At 47.5% G+C, this 13,400-nt stretch overlaps 7 protein-coding genes across 7 annotated transcripts; 3 read left to right on the forward strand and 4 right to left on the reverse strand.

Moving 5' to 3' along the window:
- Positions 1-265: 265 nt before the first annotated feature.
- N7517_010239 (uncharacterized protein) lies at positions 266-1,498 on the forward strand (the record flags this gene model as incomplete). Its single annotated transcript, XM_056727962.1, has 1 exon — positions 266-1,498. One exon carries the CDS (start codon positions 266-268, stop codon positions 1,496-1,498), a length of 1,233 nt encoding a protein of 410 aa, XP_056573777.1.
- A 193-nt stretch (positions 1,499-1,691) lies between these two features.
- Positions 1,692-2,051, reverse strand: N7517_010240 (cupin domain-containing protein; the record flags this gene model as incomplete). Its single annotated transcript, XM_056727963.1, has 1 exon — positions 1,692-2,051. The coding sequence occupies one exon, from the start codon at positions 2,049-2,051 to the stop codon at positions 1,692-1,694; it is 360 nt and encodes a 119-aa protein (XP_056573778.1).
- A 492-nt stretch (positions 2,052-2,543) lies between these two features.
- Positions 2,544-3,549, reverse strand: N7517_010241 (L-lactate dehydrogenase; the record flags this gene model as incomplete). Its single annotated transcript, XM_056727964.1, has 2 exons — positions 2,544-3,473; positions 3,529-3,549. The coding sequence occupies 2 exons, from the start codon at positions 3,547-3,549 to the stop codon at positions 2,544-2,546; spliced, it is 951 nt and encodes a 316-aa protein (XP_056573779.1).
- A 1,133-nt stretch (positions 3,550-4,682) lies between these two features.
- Positions 4,683-6,362, forward strand: N7517_010242 (alpha-keto acid decarboxylase family protein; the record flags this gene model as incomplete). The annotated part of the gene is made up of 1 exon (XM_056727965.1): positions 4,683-6,362. The coding sequence occupies one exon, from the start codon at positions 4,683-4,685 to the stop codon at positions 6,360-6,362; it is 1,680 nt and encodes a 559-aa protein (XP_056573780.1).
- Positions 6,363-7,421: 1,059 nt separating this feature from the next.
- N7517_010243 (amidohydrolase family protein) lies at positions 7,422-8,603 on the forward strand (the record flags this gene model as incomplete). Its single annotated transcript, XM_056727966.1, has 4 exons — positions 7,422-8,010; positions 8,084-8,274; positions 8,329-8,405; positions 8,462-8,603. 4 exons carry the CDS (start codon positions 7,422-7,424, stop codon positions 8,601-8,603), a joined length of 999 nt encoding a protein of 332 aa, XP_056573781.1.
- A 181-nt stretch (positions 8,604-8,784) lies between these two features.
- On the reverse strand, positions 8,785-10,712 carry N7517_010244 (flavin-containing monooxygenase; the record flags this gene model as incomplete). The annotated part of the gene is made up of 4 exons (XM_056727967.1): positions 8,785-9,636; positions 9,711-9,931; positions 9,982-10,139; positions 10,198-10,712. 4 exons carry the CDS (start codon positions 10,710-10,712, stop codon positions 8,785-8,787), a joined length of 1,746 nt encoding a protein of 581 aa, XP_056573782.1.
- Positions 10,713-11,354: 642 nt separating this feature from the next.
- On the reverse strand, positions 11,355-13,375 carry N7517_010245 (fungal specific transcription factor domain-containing protein; the record flags this gene model as incomplete). The annotated part of the gene is made up of 4 exons (XM_056727968.1): positions 11,355-12,395; positions 12,454-13,141; positions 13,194-13,264; positions 13,343-13,375. 4 exons carry the CDS (start codon positions 13,373-13,375, stop codon positions 11,355-11,357), a joined length of 1,833 nt encoding a protein of 610 aa, XP_056573783.1.
- Between the last annotated feature and the right edge of the window lie 25 nt (positions 13,376-13,400).

Genomic DNA, 13,400 nt, shown 5'->3' on the forward strand with positions numbered 1-13,400 from the left:
ACCGAGGCCGATGCAAAACACGACACTACGAATGAATACGGGTTGGATTTCCAAGAAGAGAAGAGGAAAGAAAAAAGAGTGGATTTTATACCCCGTGCCTTCCTAAAGTGGACAGGTCCCTACTTTCCCAAGACTTGGATTTAAAAGGGCAATGGACCTTGGAGATTAGTGGAAACATCTCGGAGAATCCCATTATCCGCTCCGTTAAACAAAAGCATCTCTAACCGCGAAGGACATATGCTCGTGACCTATTTGATCTTCCAAGATGACTGACCCCAACCGGGTCGCGAGTATCATGCTCTCATGGCACTCGCTCGACCTCGTCTCATGCACCAACCTACAGACCCTATGGGCTGGTTATGGGAAAATATGTGCGATCACAGCGCGAGCCACCACCGACAAAGCAGCCGAACATCTCAGCAAGCTATGTGGGGTAGCACCAGGCAGCGTAGGGTCGACATATCCCCTCATCCTGAAACTCATCTCACCGCCCCGAAGCCGCACGGCAGATGAGGGCCACCTACGAAAGATGCTGAGCTACGAGGTAGAGCAGTACTTCTATAGTGAAGTAGTCCCGCAGCTGGGCTCCGATATAGCTATAGCCAAATGTCTTGCCTCGACGCGCGGCATGAAGGATGCGGAAGGCTCGTCGGAACTCAAAGGTCTCATGGCTACGATCATGGTCGATCTGCGTCCTGCATTTCCCGTCGCGGGCGAGAAAAGGGGTGCACTGAATCGCACACAAGTGCACGCGGCGCTAGATTGGCTAGCCGGCTTCCATGGCCGCTCAAGGGGACTTCTGCCAATCAATCTTGACGGATATGTTTGGCCGCCGCTTGAAGAAAGCAGTAGAAGACAAAGTGCCGGCAAGGATCTTGACAGTGGGCTGTGGCTGAATGGGGGATATACGTACCTCGCGACGCGACGTAAAGAGTACGCATCTCTTGCACAGGACACGGACTCGGCGTGGTCAGACCTTCTCTGCGGGGTTTCGGATGAGTGCTCACTATCCGTGGCGGAGATGGTGGCATTGTTCCTAACGCCCTGTGGAAGGGCGGTTGAGTCATATATTCATGGCGATGTCAAGTCGGAGAATCTCTTCACGACGACTAATGGAGACAAGGTGGCATTCTTTGATTTCCAGTACGTTGGGCTCGGCCTGGGAGTCTGTGACCTTGCCAAATTGTTTACCTGTTCGGTTCCATTGCATATGCTAGTTGATGACAATGGGAGTTTGCCCGAGCAGTTGTCGATGTGTGATGGTGAGAGGGGGCTATTAGAGCGGTACCGCAAAACCCTCCAGGATGAGGACTCGCAGCTATGCGACTGGGAAACGTTTAAACGACACTGGGAGACAGCTTTGGTTGACTGGTGTAGATTCCAGGCTTCGTGGGGCTTTTGGGGAAATACAGAGTGGCTCGAGGCCCGTGTAAGATCAATCTTGAATGACCAGGAGTGGAGAGACTGGTTGTATCAGAATATACGCAGTCGGTTATAGGGACTAGTTATAGATATAAAAAGGGAAATAGACTGTTACTATATCTTGAACCACATCCTTGGATAATTCATATAAACACTGCCTCTCCGAACCGGGACCGGCCATAACAAAGCGGACACGTCATCCTCCCTTCGACTTGGAACTGAAAGGCAAAAGGATCTCCCAGTAACTTCTGATATCACTTCAAGTCATCTCAAACCGGGCTGTACCAGTCCACAACCCCATAAGTGACCGCACGGTGAACCATAGACCCATCTTTATCCGCACCATGCCAATGAACAGTACCAGGGGGGCACCAAATGATATCCCCAGCTTTGACCCTTTGAGGCTCATGTCCCTTGTCACACACCCATCCCGATCCTGCGGTTATTTCTAGGAGTTGGCCTTTGGCGTGGTGGTGCCAGTGTGTTCGAGCACATGGAGAAAAGTTGACATCGAGGATTGAAATATGCTCATCTTTGTGTAGGCGTCTGAGAGATACATCGCCGTCAAATGTACCCATTGTTTCTTTCGTGAAGGGAGATTCGATCGTTTGGGTTGTAATGATATTCATTTTGGGTGGGAAGACTTTTGTAATTCAGGGGACTGTGCAGTAGAAGTGGAAGACAGATTTGAGTTGACTGGAATATTGGAAGCCAGGGTGCCTCTCATTCTTTGGTCTATAGATTGCATTTATCTTGATTCTTGCATTACCGGTCGGTACTCGGCCATAGCAACCCTACTATGAAATTCATACCGAAACTAACACAGGGAACCTCTCGGCTAAGTAGGTCGGCTACCTAACAACCGGGACTCGGTACTATTTCAATGAATACTCAGAAACAAAAAATCTACGAGAGTAGTGCGCTTAATTGGGAGGCAGCTTAGAGTCAATTTCCTGCACATTGGTATTCATGTTCATAATTCTCCTGGCTGAATATATCTATATAGAAAACAGCAATTTCGAGTCCTAGGACACATACCACGCCGCGATAGGACTATGACTTCTGTACCACAAGCGACAACTGCCCAGATAGTGCGCGGAAGAAAGGTGTAAATTATGACCCTACTCGTTCAAAGAGTCTAGGCTAGCTTTAATAGTGTGCGCCGACTTCTCTAGCGCCTGACCTTCTTCTGGGGCCAATTTGATGTCGATGACATGGTGGGCTCCAGTTCGATTGACCTTCTTTGGCATGCTCAGCGCAACGTCCTGCACACCTGCAAAAGTTCCCGCCGTTGAAACCGTCATAAGTGTGTTCTCGTCCCTTAGTATGGCCTCCACAATCCTCACCAAGCCGGCAGAGATACCAAAGTCCGTCATGCCTTTCTTGTTGATTATCTCATAAGCGGCATTTTTGGTCTCCTGGAATGATTCTTTCATGATCTGTTGAACGTCTTCGCCTGTGGTCTGGTAAAACTCAGCTAAGGGGTTTCCTGATATATTGGCCCGCGACCACACTGGCAGTTCGCTATCACCATGCTCCCCCACAACATCTGCATGAATGTTACTCGGGTCAACATTCAGTCGTTGGCCTAGAGTATAGCGCAAGCGTCCGGTGTCAAGAACGGTACCGGATCCGAGGACACGGCTCTGTGGAAACCCAGACAGTTTCCAACTCCGGTAGGTCAACACATCAACTGGGTTGCTCGCTACCAGAAGGATAGTGGACGGGGCGTTCTGCGTAACCTTTGGAACGATGTCCTCGATAATTTTGGCATTGATCCGTAAGAGATCCAACCGTGATTGTCCAGGCTTCTGGTTTGCCCCAGCAGTGATAATGACAATCGCTGCCCCAGCACAATCTTCATAATTGCCGCATGTAATCTTGGTTTGATGCGTGAAGGGAGCTGCATGGTTCAGGTCCATTACCTCGCCTTCCGCCTTGTCTCGATTAAGGTCGATCAGGACGATTTCGGCCGCGAGACCACTCAAAAGAAGAGCGTAACCGGTAGAAGCCCCGACATTGCCTGCACCAATGATGGCAATTTTGACCGGCTTTTCAAGTCAGTAGTGCTCACAGCGTGTGTCCGCTTTAGGCTTTGGGACTAACATGGAGATCGTTGGAAAACATTGGCTTCTTTGAAGAACTTTTCTCCGTATTAGATTGCATAATGTGTCAATCTTTGCCTTTTTGCTTCCTGTTTTGACCATGAAACATGGTCAGTCACGGAGTATTTATAGACAAAGCTTCACCATTTGATATTGATACGAGCTTAAGCTTCGATAAAAGTGGATAAAGGTCGTCATAGAGTTGAAGATCCGGACTCTCCCGTAGGGTTTTAATGGTGTCATATGCAGATGCACGACGAAATGCTCTTTGCCATATATTATCTTCTCATGATGTTTCAACCAAATGGTTGAATTTCATGTGAAGAGCTTATGTGGAGCTCATGTGGGGTGACTTGGAGGGTTGTGAAATCAATTTTGCGGATTTAAAGACGGCATTCAGACACGAGATCATTTATCATGAAGCCTGAGTGAGAAGATGAGGAGACTGCTCTCCTGTGTCTCTGGTTGGCCATCTCTGTGTTCATCAACCAAAATAAATGCCCATTGTGATCCATACCCTGGTGGAGAATGGTATTCGGTTGATAACACTCCGATGCACACGATTCAACATGGATTTGATATCGCAACTGCGCGCATCACCGTAGCGCAGACGTTGATCACTCAATATTTTCGGGCCTTGGTGAAGCTCTGTTGGAGCTACGAGCAGAGGTCTAGAAAGAGAGGATGGAGGGAGTTGTATTGTAAAGGAGACGAGGTTCCTAACCATTTGAAGCATACCTGAGGCACCAAGGTACGAACCACAACAATTTCTGGCGTACGATGTTCAGAATCTTAGACCTAAGATGCTTGCGATCGTCAAGTATACCAGTATTAGTCCAATAAATATAGTTTCATAGCTTCCTACAACTTTTGTTAGTTAAAAGACTCACTTAGCTATACTCTGGTCTTTATGTCATAGACAAACCGCAAACGGAAGGATGTTTACATCTGAGCAGATAACCTACGATTTCTAGTAGATGATTCATGATTTGTTCTAGATGATATGATTCGGAACTCTCCGGATCACGGTGGCCATATTATATCCTGTACTCGAAGTACTATACCTTAAAACGACAATTCCATTATCTAGTTCTGTTGAAAGATACTTCTTATTGTATTCTCTTGACTCTTGAAGAGTCTACACTCACAATTACCATGACGACAGTTGGAAGCTATCTAGCCACCCGGCTGGCTCAGATTGGAATCGAGAGGCATTTTGTGGTGCCGGGAGACTATAACCTCATCCTGTTAGACAAACTGCAAGAGGATCCCGGTCTGGACGAGATTAACTGTACCAATGAATTGAACTGCTCTATGGCCGCGGAGGGCTATGCGCGAGCCAAGGGCGCGGCTGCATGTGTGGTCACTTACAGTGTCGGTGCTTTCTCGGCTTTCAACGGCATTGGAAGTGCCTACGGTGAAAACCTCCCTGTTATTCTCATTAGTGGTTGTCCCAACACCAATGATGCAGGTGATTTCAATATTCTTCACCACACGATCGGGACCCATGACTTTGAATATCAGTTGGAAATGGCCAAAAAGATCACGGTCGCTGCTGTTTCCATTCGTCGCGCCGCAGACGCGCCGCACTTGATCGATTCTACCATTCGCCAGGCACTCCTCAATAAAAAGCCGGTATACATCGAGATCCCCACGAATTTGGCAAACCAACCATGTGTGCCCCCAGGACCAGAGTCGGCGATCCTGGAATCCGTCAAGAGTGATCCCCTCGTTCTAAAGGAGGCTGTCCACCAAGCGGCGCGCTTTTTATCCCACAAAATCAAGATTACTATCTTGGTCGGTCCGAAAGTCAGATCAGCCCAAGCCGAGGACGCGGTCCTACACCTCGCGGAGGCATTGGGCTGCGCGGTGGTAGTGATGCCTAGTGCCAAGTCATTCTTCCCGGAGACGCACCCCCAGTATGCCGGGGTTTACTGGGGTCTCGCCAGCACTTTGGGTGCCCAACCCATTGTCGACTGGTCGGATGGAGTCATCTGCATTGGCACAGTCTTTACGGACTATAGCACCGTGGGCTGGACGGCCCAACCGCCCGAATCCGCACGCCTGACGGCCGATGTCGATCGGGTTCAACTCCCAGGAGCAGACTGCTCTCGCGTTTACTTGACTGAGTTCCTGTCTGAACTGTCGCATCATGTGAAGAAAACCCCAGCAACAATGGTGCAGTATAAACGTTTCACACCACCCGAGCCAATCGTAACCCCCAGTCCCGCAACCGACCAGCTCTCACGGAAGGAGATGACCCGGCAGATCAGTGGTCTGATCACATCAAAGACTACCCTCTTTGCTGAGACAGGCGATTCTTGGTTCAATGGTATTCAAATGCACCTTCCGGAAGGGGCCCGATTCGAAATTGAAATGCAATGGGGTCACATTGGATGGTCCATTCCCGCGTCGTTTGGTTATGCAGTTGGACGACCCCAAAGCCAAGTGCTCACGATGGTCGGGGATGGGTCATTCCAAATGACGGCGCAGGAAGTCTCACAGTTGACCCGATTGCGCATTCCCATGATTATTTTCCTGATCAATAACATTGGATACACCATTGAGGTCGAGATTCATGATGGTATTTACAACAATATCAAGAACTGGGACTATGCCGCATTCGTCGAGTCGTTTAACGCCAATGATGGTCATGGTCGCGGTTTCCGCGCCACCACCGCAGGAGAGCTACATGCAGCTATTGAATCCGCGAAAAAGAACCGAAATGGACCCAGTCTGATTGAATGTGTCATTGACCGTGATGACTGCACCAAGGAGTTGATTAGCTGGGGTCATTTTGTGGCCGCAGCTAATGGTCGTGCCCCCAGACCTTAATTTCAGATTGTCTTGAAGGCAGTTTTGTCATTAGAGAACTACATACTGATTCGTACATACGTTGTCAAACCGCTGTTTCTGTCACATAATCTAAATATCTCTTTCTTCTGATAAATAGGATTTCAATTCAATCGTATTATATTGGCAACTCAGATAACCTTCCAATGGATGCCGTAGGAATGGGGTTTGAAGTCTTAGAAAGATATGTTGGCATGCTCATATTAGGGCTATCCTTGAACTGATACAATATTTATCCAACAGAAAGCTAGTATATTCTGAATAAACTAAATTAACTGCCCCAATGAGCAAGCGCAAGCTTCGGAATTGAGCCTTTCGAAACATATACTTCGAAATGAACCCTGAATACCTAGGGCTTCACATTTGTCGGTCAAGCAATGTATATGAGTCCCGGCTAAATGCCCGCAACTGCTAACTACATATTGAAGAGGGGAAAGTATAAAAAGTAGGCGGCCTCCGAGTGGCATAGCGGAGTCCGCTCCCTTATACCGTTCTCAAAGAAAGGTAACTCATTTCTATCCAATGGTCGGATATATAAGACTAGGAGTTTATAAGCAATACAGGTGATAAGCAAGTTGGACTATGCGAAAGAACTTCCAAGTGTATAAGTAGAGCCGAGGTTGAGGTTATCTCGACTATTCAATTTTGTACAACGGCTTCCATGAAAGTATTTATACTGTCAAATTATTCACCCTAGCTAGATCTCTTGAGGGAATGTAGTTGACCAGTTCAAACTGAGCATTTGGAACATAGGTGGTAGTCTATTACTGCCAGTGCGCCAGTCCAGATTTTGCCTCTTTATGATCCGAGTATACTATATACCTTTTCGCCAATTCTATATAAAAGTCGAAAATTTTAGGAAACAGTCTGATGCACTATTGATAACAGACGTGCTTCGCGGACTCCGTCACCTTCTCGTTCTCCGTAGTTATCACATTAAATTCAGAATCCCCCGTACTCAAGAAGCTTTCCCTTTTTCGCTTTTTTATTTTCTTTTAGCTATCCAAGGGTTCCCAGAGACAACGAATAATCATTTCCGAAATGGTCAAAAAAATCCGCAAGATTGCTCTGGAGGAGGCGTTCCAGCTGCCCGACCTCGCAACAAACAGTAATAATTTTACAGCTCCCAATGGTGCTTCGGACTTGACAGCAAATCTGGTAGATATCCATGACCAACGTCTGAGGGGAATGGATGAGAATGAGATATCCTACATGGTACTGTCTCTTACATCCGCTGGCCCTCAGGATCAACGAGATCCCGCTGCAGCCCAAGCCCTAGCCGTGCGAGCAAATGATTACCTTGCAGATAGCATTCGTCAAAACCCTTCGCGGTTCGGAGGCTTTGGCGCTTTGAGCATGCACGATCCGCAGGTTGCAGCTTTGGAGGCTAGGCGTGCGATCAAAGAATTGGGATTTCAGGGACTTCTAGTTAACGATTTTCAAACGACCGGAGCTGATGGAGAAGGCGCTATCTTCTATGATCAACCGGAGTGGGATGTGTTTTGGAAGGAGGTCGAGGAGCTTGATGTACCTCTGTACATCCACCCTAGATTGACTACCCCTGCTGCCACTGAGTTGTTCCTCACCGGAAGACCGTGGCTACGAGGTAGTACCTATTTCTTCAGTGTTGGTAGGTTGAGATTTATTTTACCGTATATATATATGACGCGACGGTTTGTGCTGACAGTAACCCCGACTTGAAGGAGTCTCACTCCACGTTTTAGGACTCTATGCCAATGGAGTATTTGATCGCTTCCCACGCCTTCAAATTATCATTGGGCACATGGGTGAACACATCCCGTACCAACTATGGCGTTTCGACCATCGCATGAGTCTGTATACAGAAGGGTTTGTACCAAAAGCAAAAAGAACTCTCCGGGAGACCATGAAAACCGTACGGTGCCCTTTTAATCTAAGCAATGATATAATGAACTAATCCATAATATAGAATATATCAATCACCACCAGTGGACACTACGGAACACCTTCCTTAATGTTTGCGGTTCAAGAACTGGGAATTGACCGGTAAGCTGTCTACAGGCCCAAACTAGCGGTTTACGTTTTTCTGATCTTCCCTACAGAGTTTTGTTCTCCATTGACTATCCATACGAAACAATTGACGAGGGCGCGAAGTGGTTCGATAGCATAACAGAGTTGACCGAACAGCAGAAGGAACAAATTGCGTTTGGAAACGCAACAAGACTCCTTAAGCTCAATCAGTGATTGGTGTCATATGTTTACGTATGTTATATGCCACGGAGTTTCTCTATTTAGGTCCAAAGTCAAGGTTCAAGATATTTAGATTTTACCGGGAATTTGCCTAAAATATCATATCACCGTGGAAAGTTCATATTACAATCTGGTGGCATCTCTGTTCTCTAGAAAGAATACAAAATAGGCAAAGTTAACTGGGAAACAAAGCTTCCGAGAAGTCATCCAGCTGTTCCAAATACCACGTCGGGTTCTTCGCGCCCTCTCTGACAGAGAAGCCATTTCCGAGGAATTGGAATCGATTTCCTGGACATTGATACTCAAATTCATAATCCTCCGGGCGGAATATTTCCATCATATGGAACCAGTGAATTCGACTTCCAGGATGTAAAGCTGTGATGGGACCATCAATAGTTCCATTTTTGTACCACGAGCGACAATTGCCCGCCCAGATAGTCCGCGGAAGGAAAGTGTGCGTATGCTGGGTGAATTCCCTAACCGCTTCGGCGCGAACAGTGACCGATTTGATATTTTCGATCTGGCATTTCTTGAGCATGCGCACAATATACCTGGCAACTTGTTCCGCAATGCTGAGCACACTACCATGGCCGATCGGTGCATTGGGGCCCATGAACACAAAATAGTTCGGCATATCGGCAACAGTACAGGACATGTAAGCAGCAGGGAGGTTTTTGGTCCAAATATCTTGCAGGTTGTGACCATTCTTCCCAACAATGGGGAAGCGCGGGCAGAATGAGACGTCGAATCCAGTTGCACAGATAATGGCATCCAATTCCACAAACTCTCCCGAAATGAGCTCAATACCGCCAGGTAGGACTTTTCGGATACCTTCTGTAACAACCCTCACGTTGGTGGCACTGAGTGACTCGAGGTATCCCGGACCCGGGGTGAGTCTTCGGCAGCCAGCAGGGAAGGTAGTTGGGATAACTGCTCGGATAAGGTCGGGGTCATCCTTTAGAGCACCTCTCATATGGGCCACAAGACTCTGCTGTAGCTGATCTGCAAGTCCATCGTTGTTTACCATCTGTATATCAGATCAGCAATTCATGTCCTGTTCACGGGCGTTGTAATAAAATCATGAGTATGTGTGGAACGTACCGTTCGGAAGCGAGCATTGACCTGCTCTTCTGTGGCCTTGATAAAAGAACGATAATACTCCCGATCCTGCTCGAAATGTTCTATTTGCTCTGGTGTGAACTTTTCACCATCCATGCGCGCCGACTTCATGACCTCAGCAGATGCCCCTTTCAGCATTCGCTCGGTTTGAGGAGGAGCTATCCAAGTTGGGGAGCGGATAAGGTGTACAAGCTTCTCGACATCTGAACTTCAAGTTAGAAATCAAGTAAACATAAGCGTTGAAATGATTTACCTGGTTGAATCGACGGCACAATCTGCACCCCCGAAGACCCATTTCCAATGACAGCAACTCGCTTGCCTTGGTATTGGAAATCCTCTTTCCAAGCAGCGCTATGGACAAGATCTCCCTTGAAGTCATTTAGTCCCGGGATATTCGGCCATTTCCAATTACTGCGCAGGAATTAGTCGCTGTACAACGATCACGTCTAAGACTAAAACGAGAACTTACTTCAGAATCCCGGTAGCGTTCAGAAGAAAGTCGCAATGGTCATCCACCATTGCCCCCGTGACCAGATTGCGGATTTTCAAACTCCACTGGCTGGCGGCGTCATCCCACCAGGCGCCAACTATTTGGTGTGAGAGCTTTATTTCAGGACGCATGTTTTCCTCTTCGCAGCAGCGAAGAATATACTCCTGGATCTCCGGTCTCTTCGCAGAAAACTGCGACCATCTCGGATTTGGCTTCCAAGTAAACTGGTAGTTGTGCGAGGGATGATCACATTGGCACCCGGGATAGCGATTCTCGTACCAAGTACCTCCTACCTCCGGGTTCTTCTCGTAGACGACATGCTCGTAGTTTGACATTGTCTTTCGCAAAGCCCGTATCATGTTCAAACCGCTGATTCCAGCCCCGATTGTAGCAATGCGAATATGACGGGTGGCACCCAGTGGCTCTTCGAGAACAGTATACTCATCTTGGCTGCTGCTCTCAGCCGCTCGGGTGGTGTATGGCAGGATAGTCATCTTGGAACACAGTAAGTTGTCCAGGAATTGATGAGACTGGATATCGTATGTATTTTGTGTGTATTGCCTACATATATATTAGCAGGATCATTGGCCGATAGTATTGTTCGGCAGAGATGTCCTGAGTACCGAATACCGATACCGTGGGCCTCTCATTTTATGTAATGAACAGGGTATTTGTCCAAAATTATACCTTACTGACCGTGCCAAGCGCCCATCATACCGGGTTTTGCCATTTGGATAGGCGATTCAACATGTGCTGGGATTGGCTTCGGCTCAGGCCAACAAATTGAACATTTCACAGTCGGCGATTCTGGAGATCGCTACACAAACGATGACTCAGATGGAAGGATAAACAATGTCTTCCTGTAGCACAGGATGGACAAGAGGGGGAATCAAGAGAGAGACAGGAGGGTGTATCTACTAGCAAACAGGTGCTGTCATCGTGCCCGATCCTTCAGGCCACAAAACAGCACCACAAACACTGCCTTTGCGCAATTCTTCTAGTAGTATATATGTCTTCTACGCAGTGGGAAGGGAAGAGAAAGCCATCTTAGGTAGTGCAGAAATCGGTGTATATGCTATTTACATACATTATTGAGACACATATATCTTGTCAAACATGATTTCCATTTAGTAAACCTAAGGTAGAAGACTTTGTTCAAATGCAGGAATATCGACATCAGAAGCTGCTAGCAAAAAGTCGTCCATTTGTACATTTCCAAAATCAAAGTTGAAAGGAAAGTCTGTGTAATCTGCTTCCTCTCCTGCTCTCTGTTCCTCCCCAGGTAATGAGTCCACAGCCACCTCGACACAGGCGGTCTCTTTGCTGATTTGAGCGACCGATTGAAGAAGATACATACTTGGGCTGATGGAAGAAGGAAACGGAAACAGTAGCCACGATTCCACGGGACGAAATCGAGTCCAGAATATAGCATCACGAGTTTCGGGGAATGCCGCATTGGTCAATGCAAGAGAAGGTCTTGAATTGAGCTCCTCACTGGGTGTCGCCAAGACAGACCGCTGGACACGATCGATATTATTAATGATGAATTTGGTGCTCGGTGAGGTATGGGTCATCTCATGGAGCACGAGGCGCAACATATTCAACTCCTCTCTGTACAATGCAGCGTCTTCTGGAAATTCCAGAATGGCATGGATGAGGGGCACACTGGCAACCATGCAGTACCAATTGTTTATTGAAAGGAGAAAGGCAATCTCGTTTCGATAATAGATCTCCTTGAACAGCTGCAGCATGCAAGACGCGGCAACTATGGAAACCTTGAGAGATACCGAGCCAAGACGCGCGCTCTCAGTCAAGCGGTAGGAGAGAATGATACAGGTAAAATACATTATGTGCAGCTCCGATGCGGCTCGTCGGTAAGGTGCACGAGTCTGAGCATCGGACTCATAGAGCCGTAAGTCTTGTGGGAGTTCGTCAACCCACTGCTTCAGGTACTCGTCAATGTTTGTCGTTTCTTCGCGTATTGAAGGTTGATGTCGACCATATTGAGCATCAGAAATCTTTCCCAAAATAATGCAAATCTTTGTTCTTTGGAGAAATGCCTCGTTGTCAGGATGGGGCACAGAGAAGTCCTGCAAAGTAGGCAGACTCACATCGATCTCATGCAGACGTATTGCTGGGGGGCGCCCGTAACAGAGAGATTGTAATTTGTCTTGGTTCTGGAGATAGTTAGATTACTCCATTTGAACCAATGGTATGATTGGAGCATCAACTTACGAAGAGATTCCACCAGATCCTTCGGCTCATCCCCGCGGCGGGTTTTCCTTGGTACGTCATCTCACGATGTAGACCCATATTGAAGGCAAAACGTGTGGCCACACCAAGCCAGTGCCATGGACTATCAAGGCTGACGTTTGTCGGTGAATCGGCACTCCGACAGGCAATTAGAGACAAACCTTTCAAGGTAGTGAGGCTATCCTTCTCATAGTTGTTATTCACCAATGTTTTGGCTTTGCTATAGAATGATTCAGCCGTCGGGACGAACGACAGCCGGGGGTAACGGTAGTGACTGCCAAGCATACACAAGCATTGTATAAGCAGAGGTGAATCGCAGGGTACCATGATATCCGATCGATCAACAACCGGCACCAATGGGAAGAAGTTGATAAAATAGGCATCGATAAAGGCATTGAACATCGGCTCTGGAGCAAGGGTCAAAGCGGAATTCAGAGTGAGCGGATCCGGCTCCTGAGATATGGCAGCTTCGACCTCATTGATATCTTGGTCACATGTATTGGAAAGAAATGATTCCTTGGCGAGATATCCCACAAATTTGTCGGGTGATTCAGTTTGGTGTTGGACAGCTTCACTTTCGCTCACTGTCGGCAACTCTGCCGGTACCCGTAGGACGGGAGTCGAGTTTGCCGCAGATTGTTGTCCCTCTTTACGCAGTCCTCGGCGTTTCCTATTCTCAAGATCAGCAATTGTGCCTCATTCAAGATTAGCGGCGCACTAACTGGCACGGCACTTTGATCTTGTGGCAGTTCAGACATGGTCCAGGTTGTCGCTGCTGCAGGTCACATTTGACCTAGCCGTCGGGTTAGCCTAAAAGGAACCATTCTCCGACCTCAAAACTCACCTTACGTGTATGACATTGAACACATACGATACCTGCACGTCGTCGCACATATTCCGGCATTGTTGCAATGGTAAATATTTAAATT

The sequence above is a fragment of the Penicillium concentricum genome (genome assembly GCF_028827145.1).
Source record: "Penicillium concentricum strain IBT 3081 chromosome Unknown utg000006l_segment0_segment0, whole genome shotgun sequence".
Taxonomy (NCBI): Eukaryota; Fungi; Ascomycota; class Eurotiomycetes; order Eurotiales; family Aspergillaceae; genus Penicillium; species Penicillium concentricum.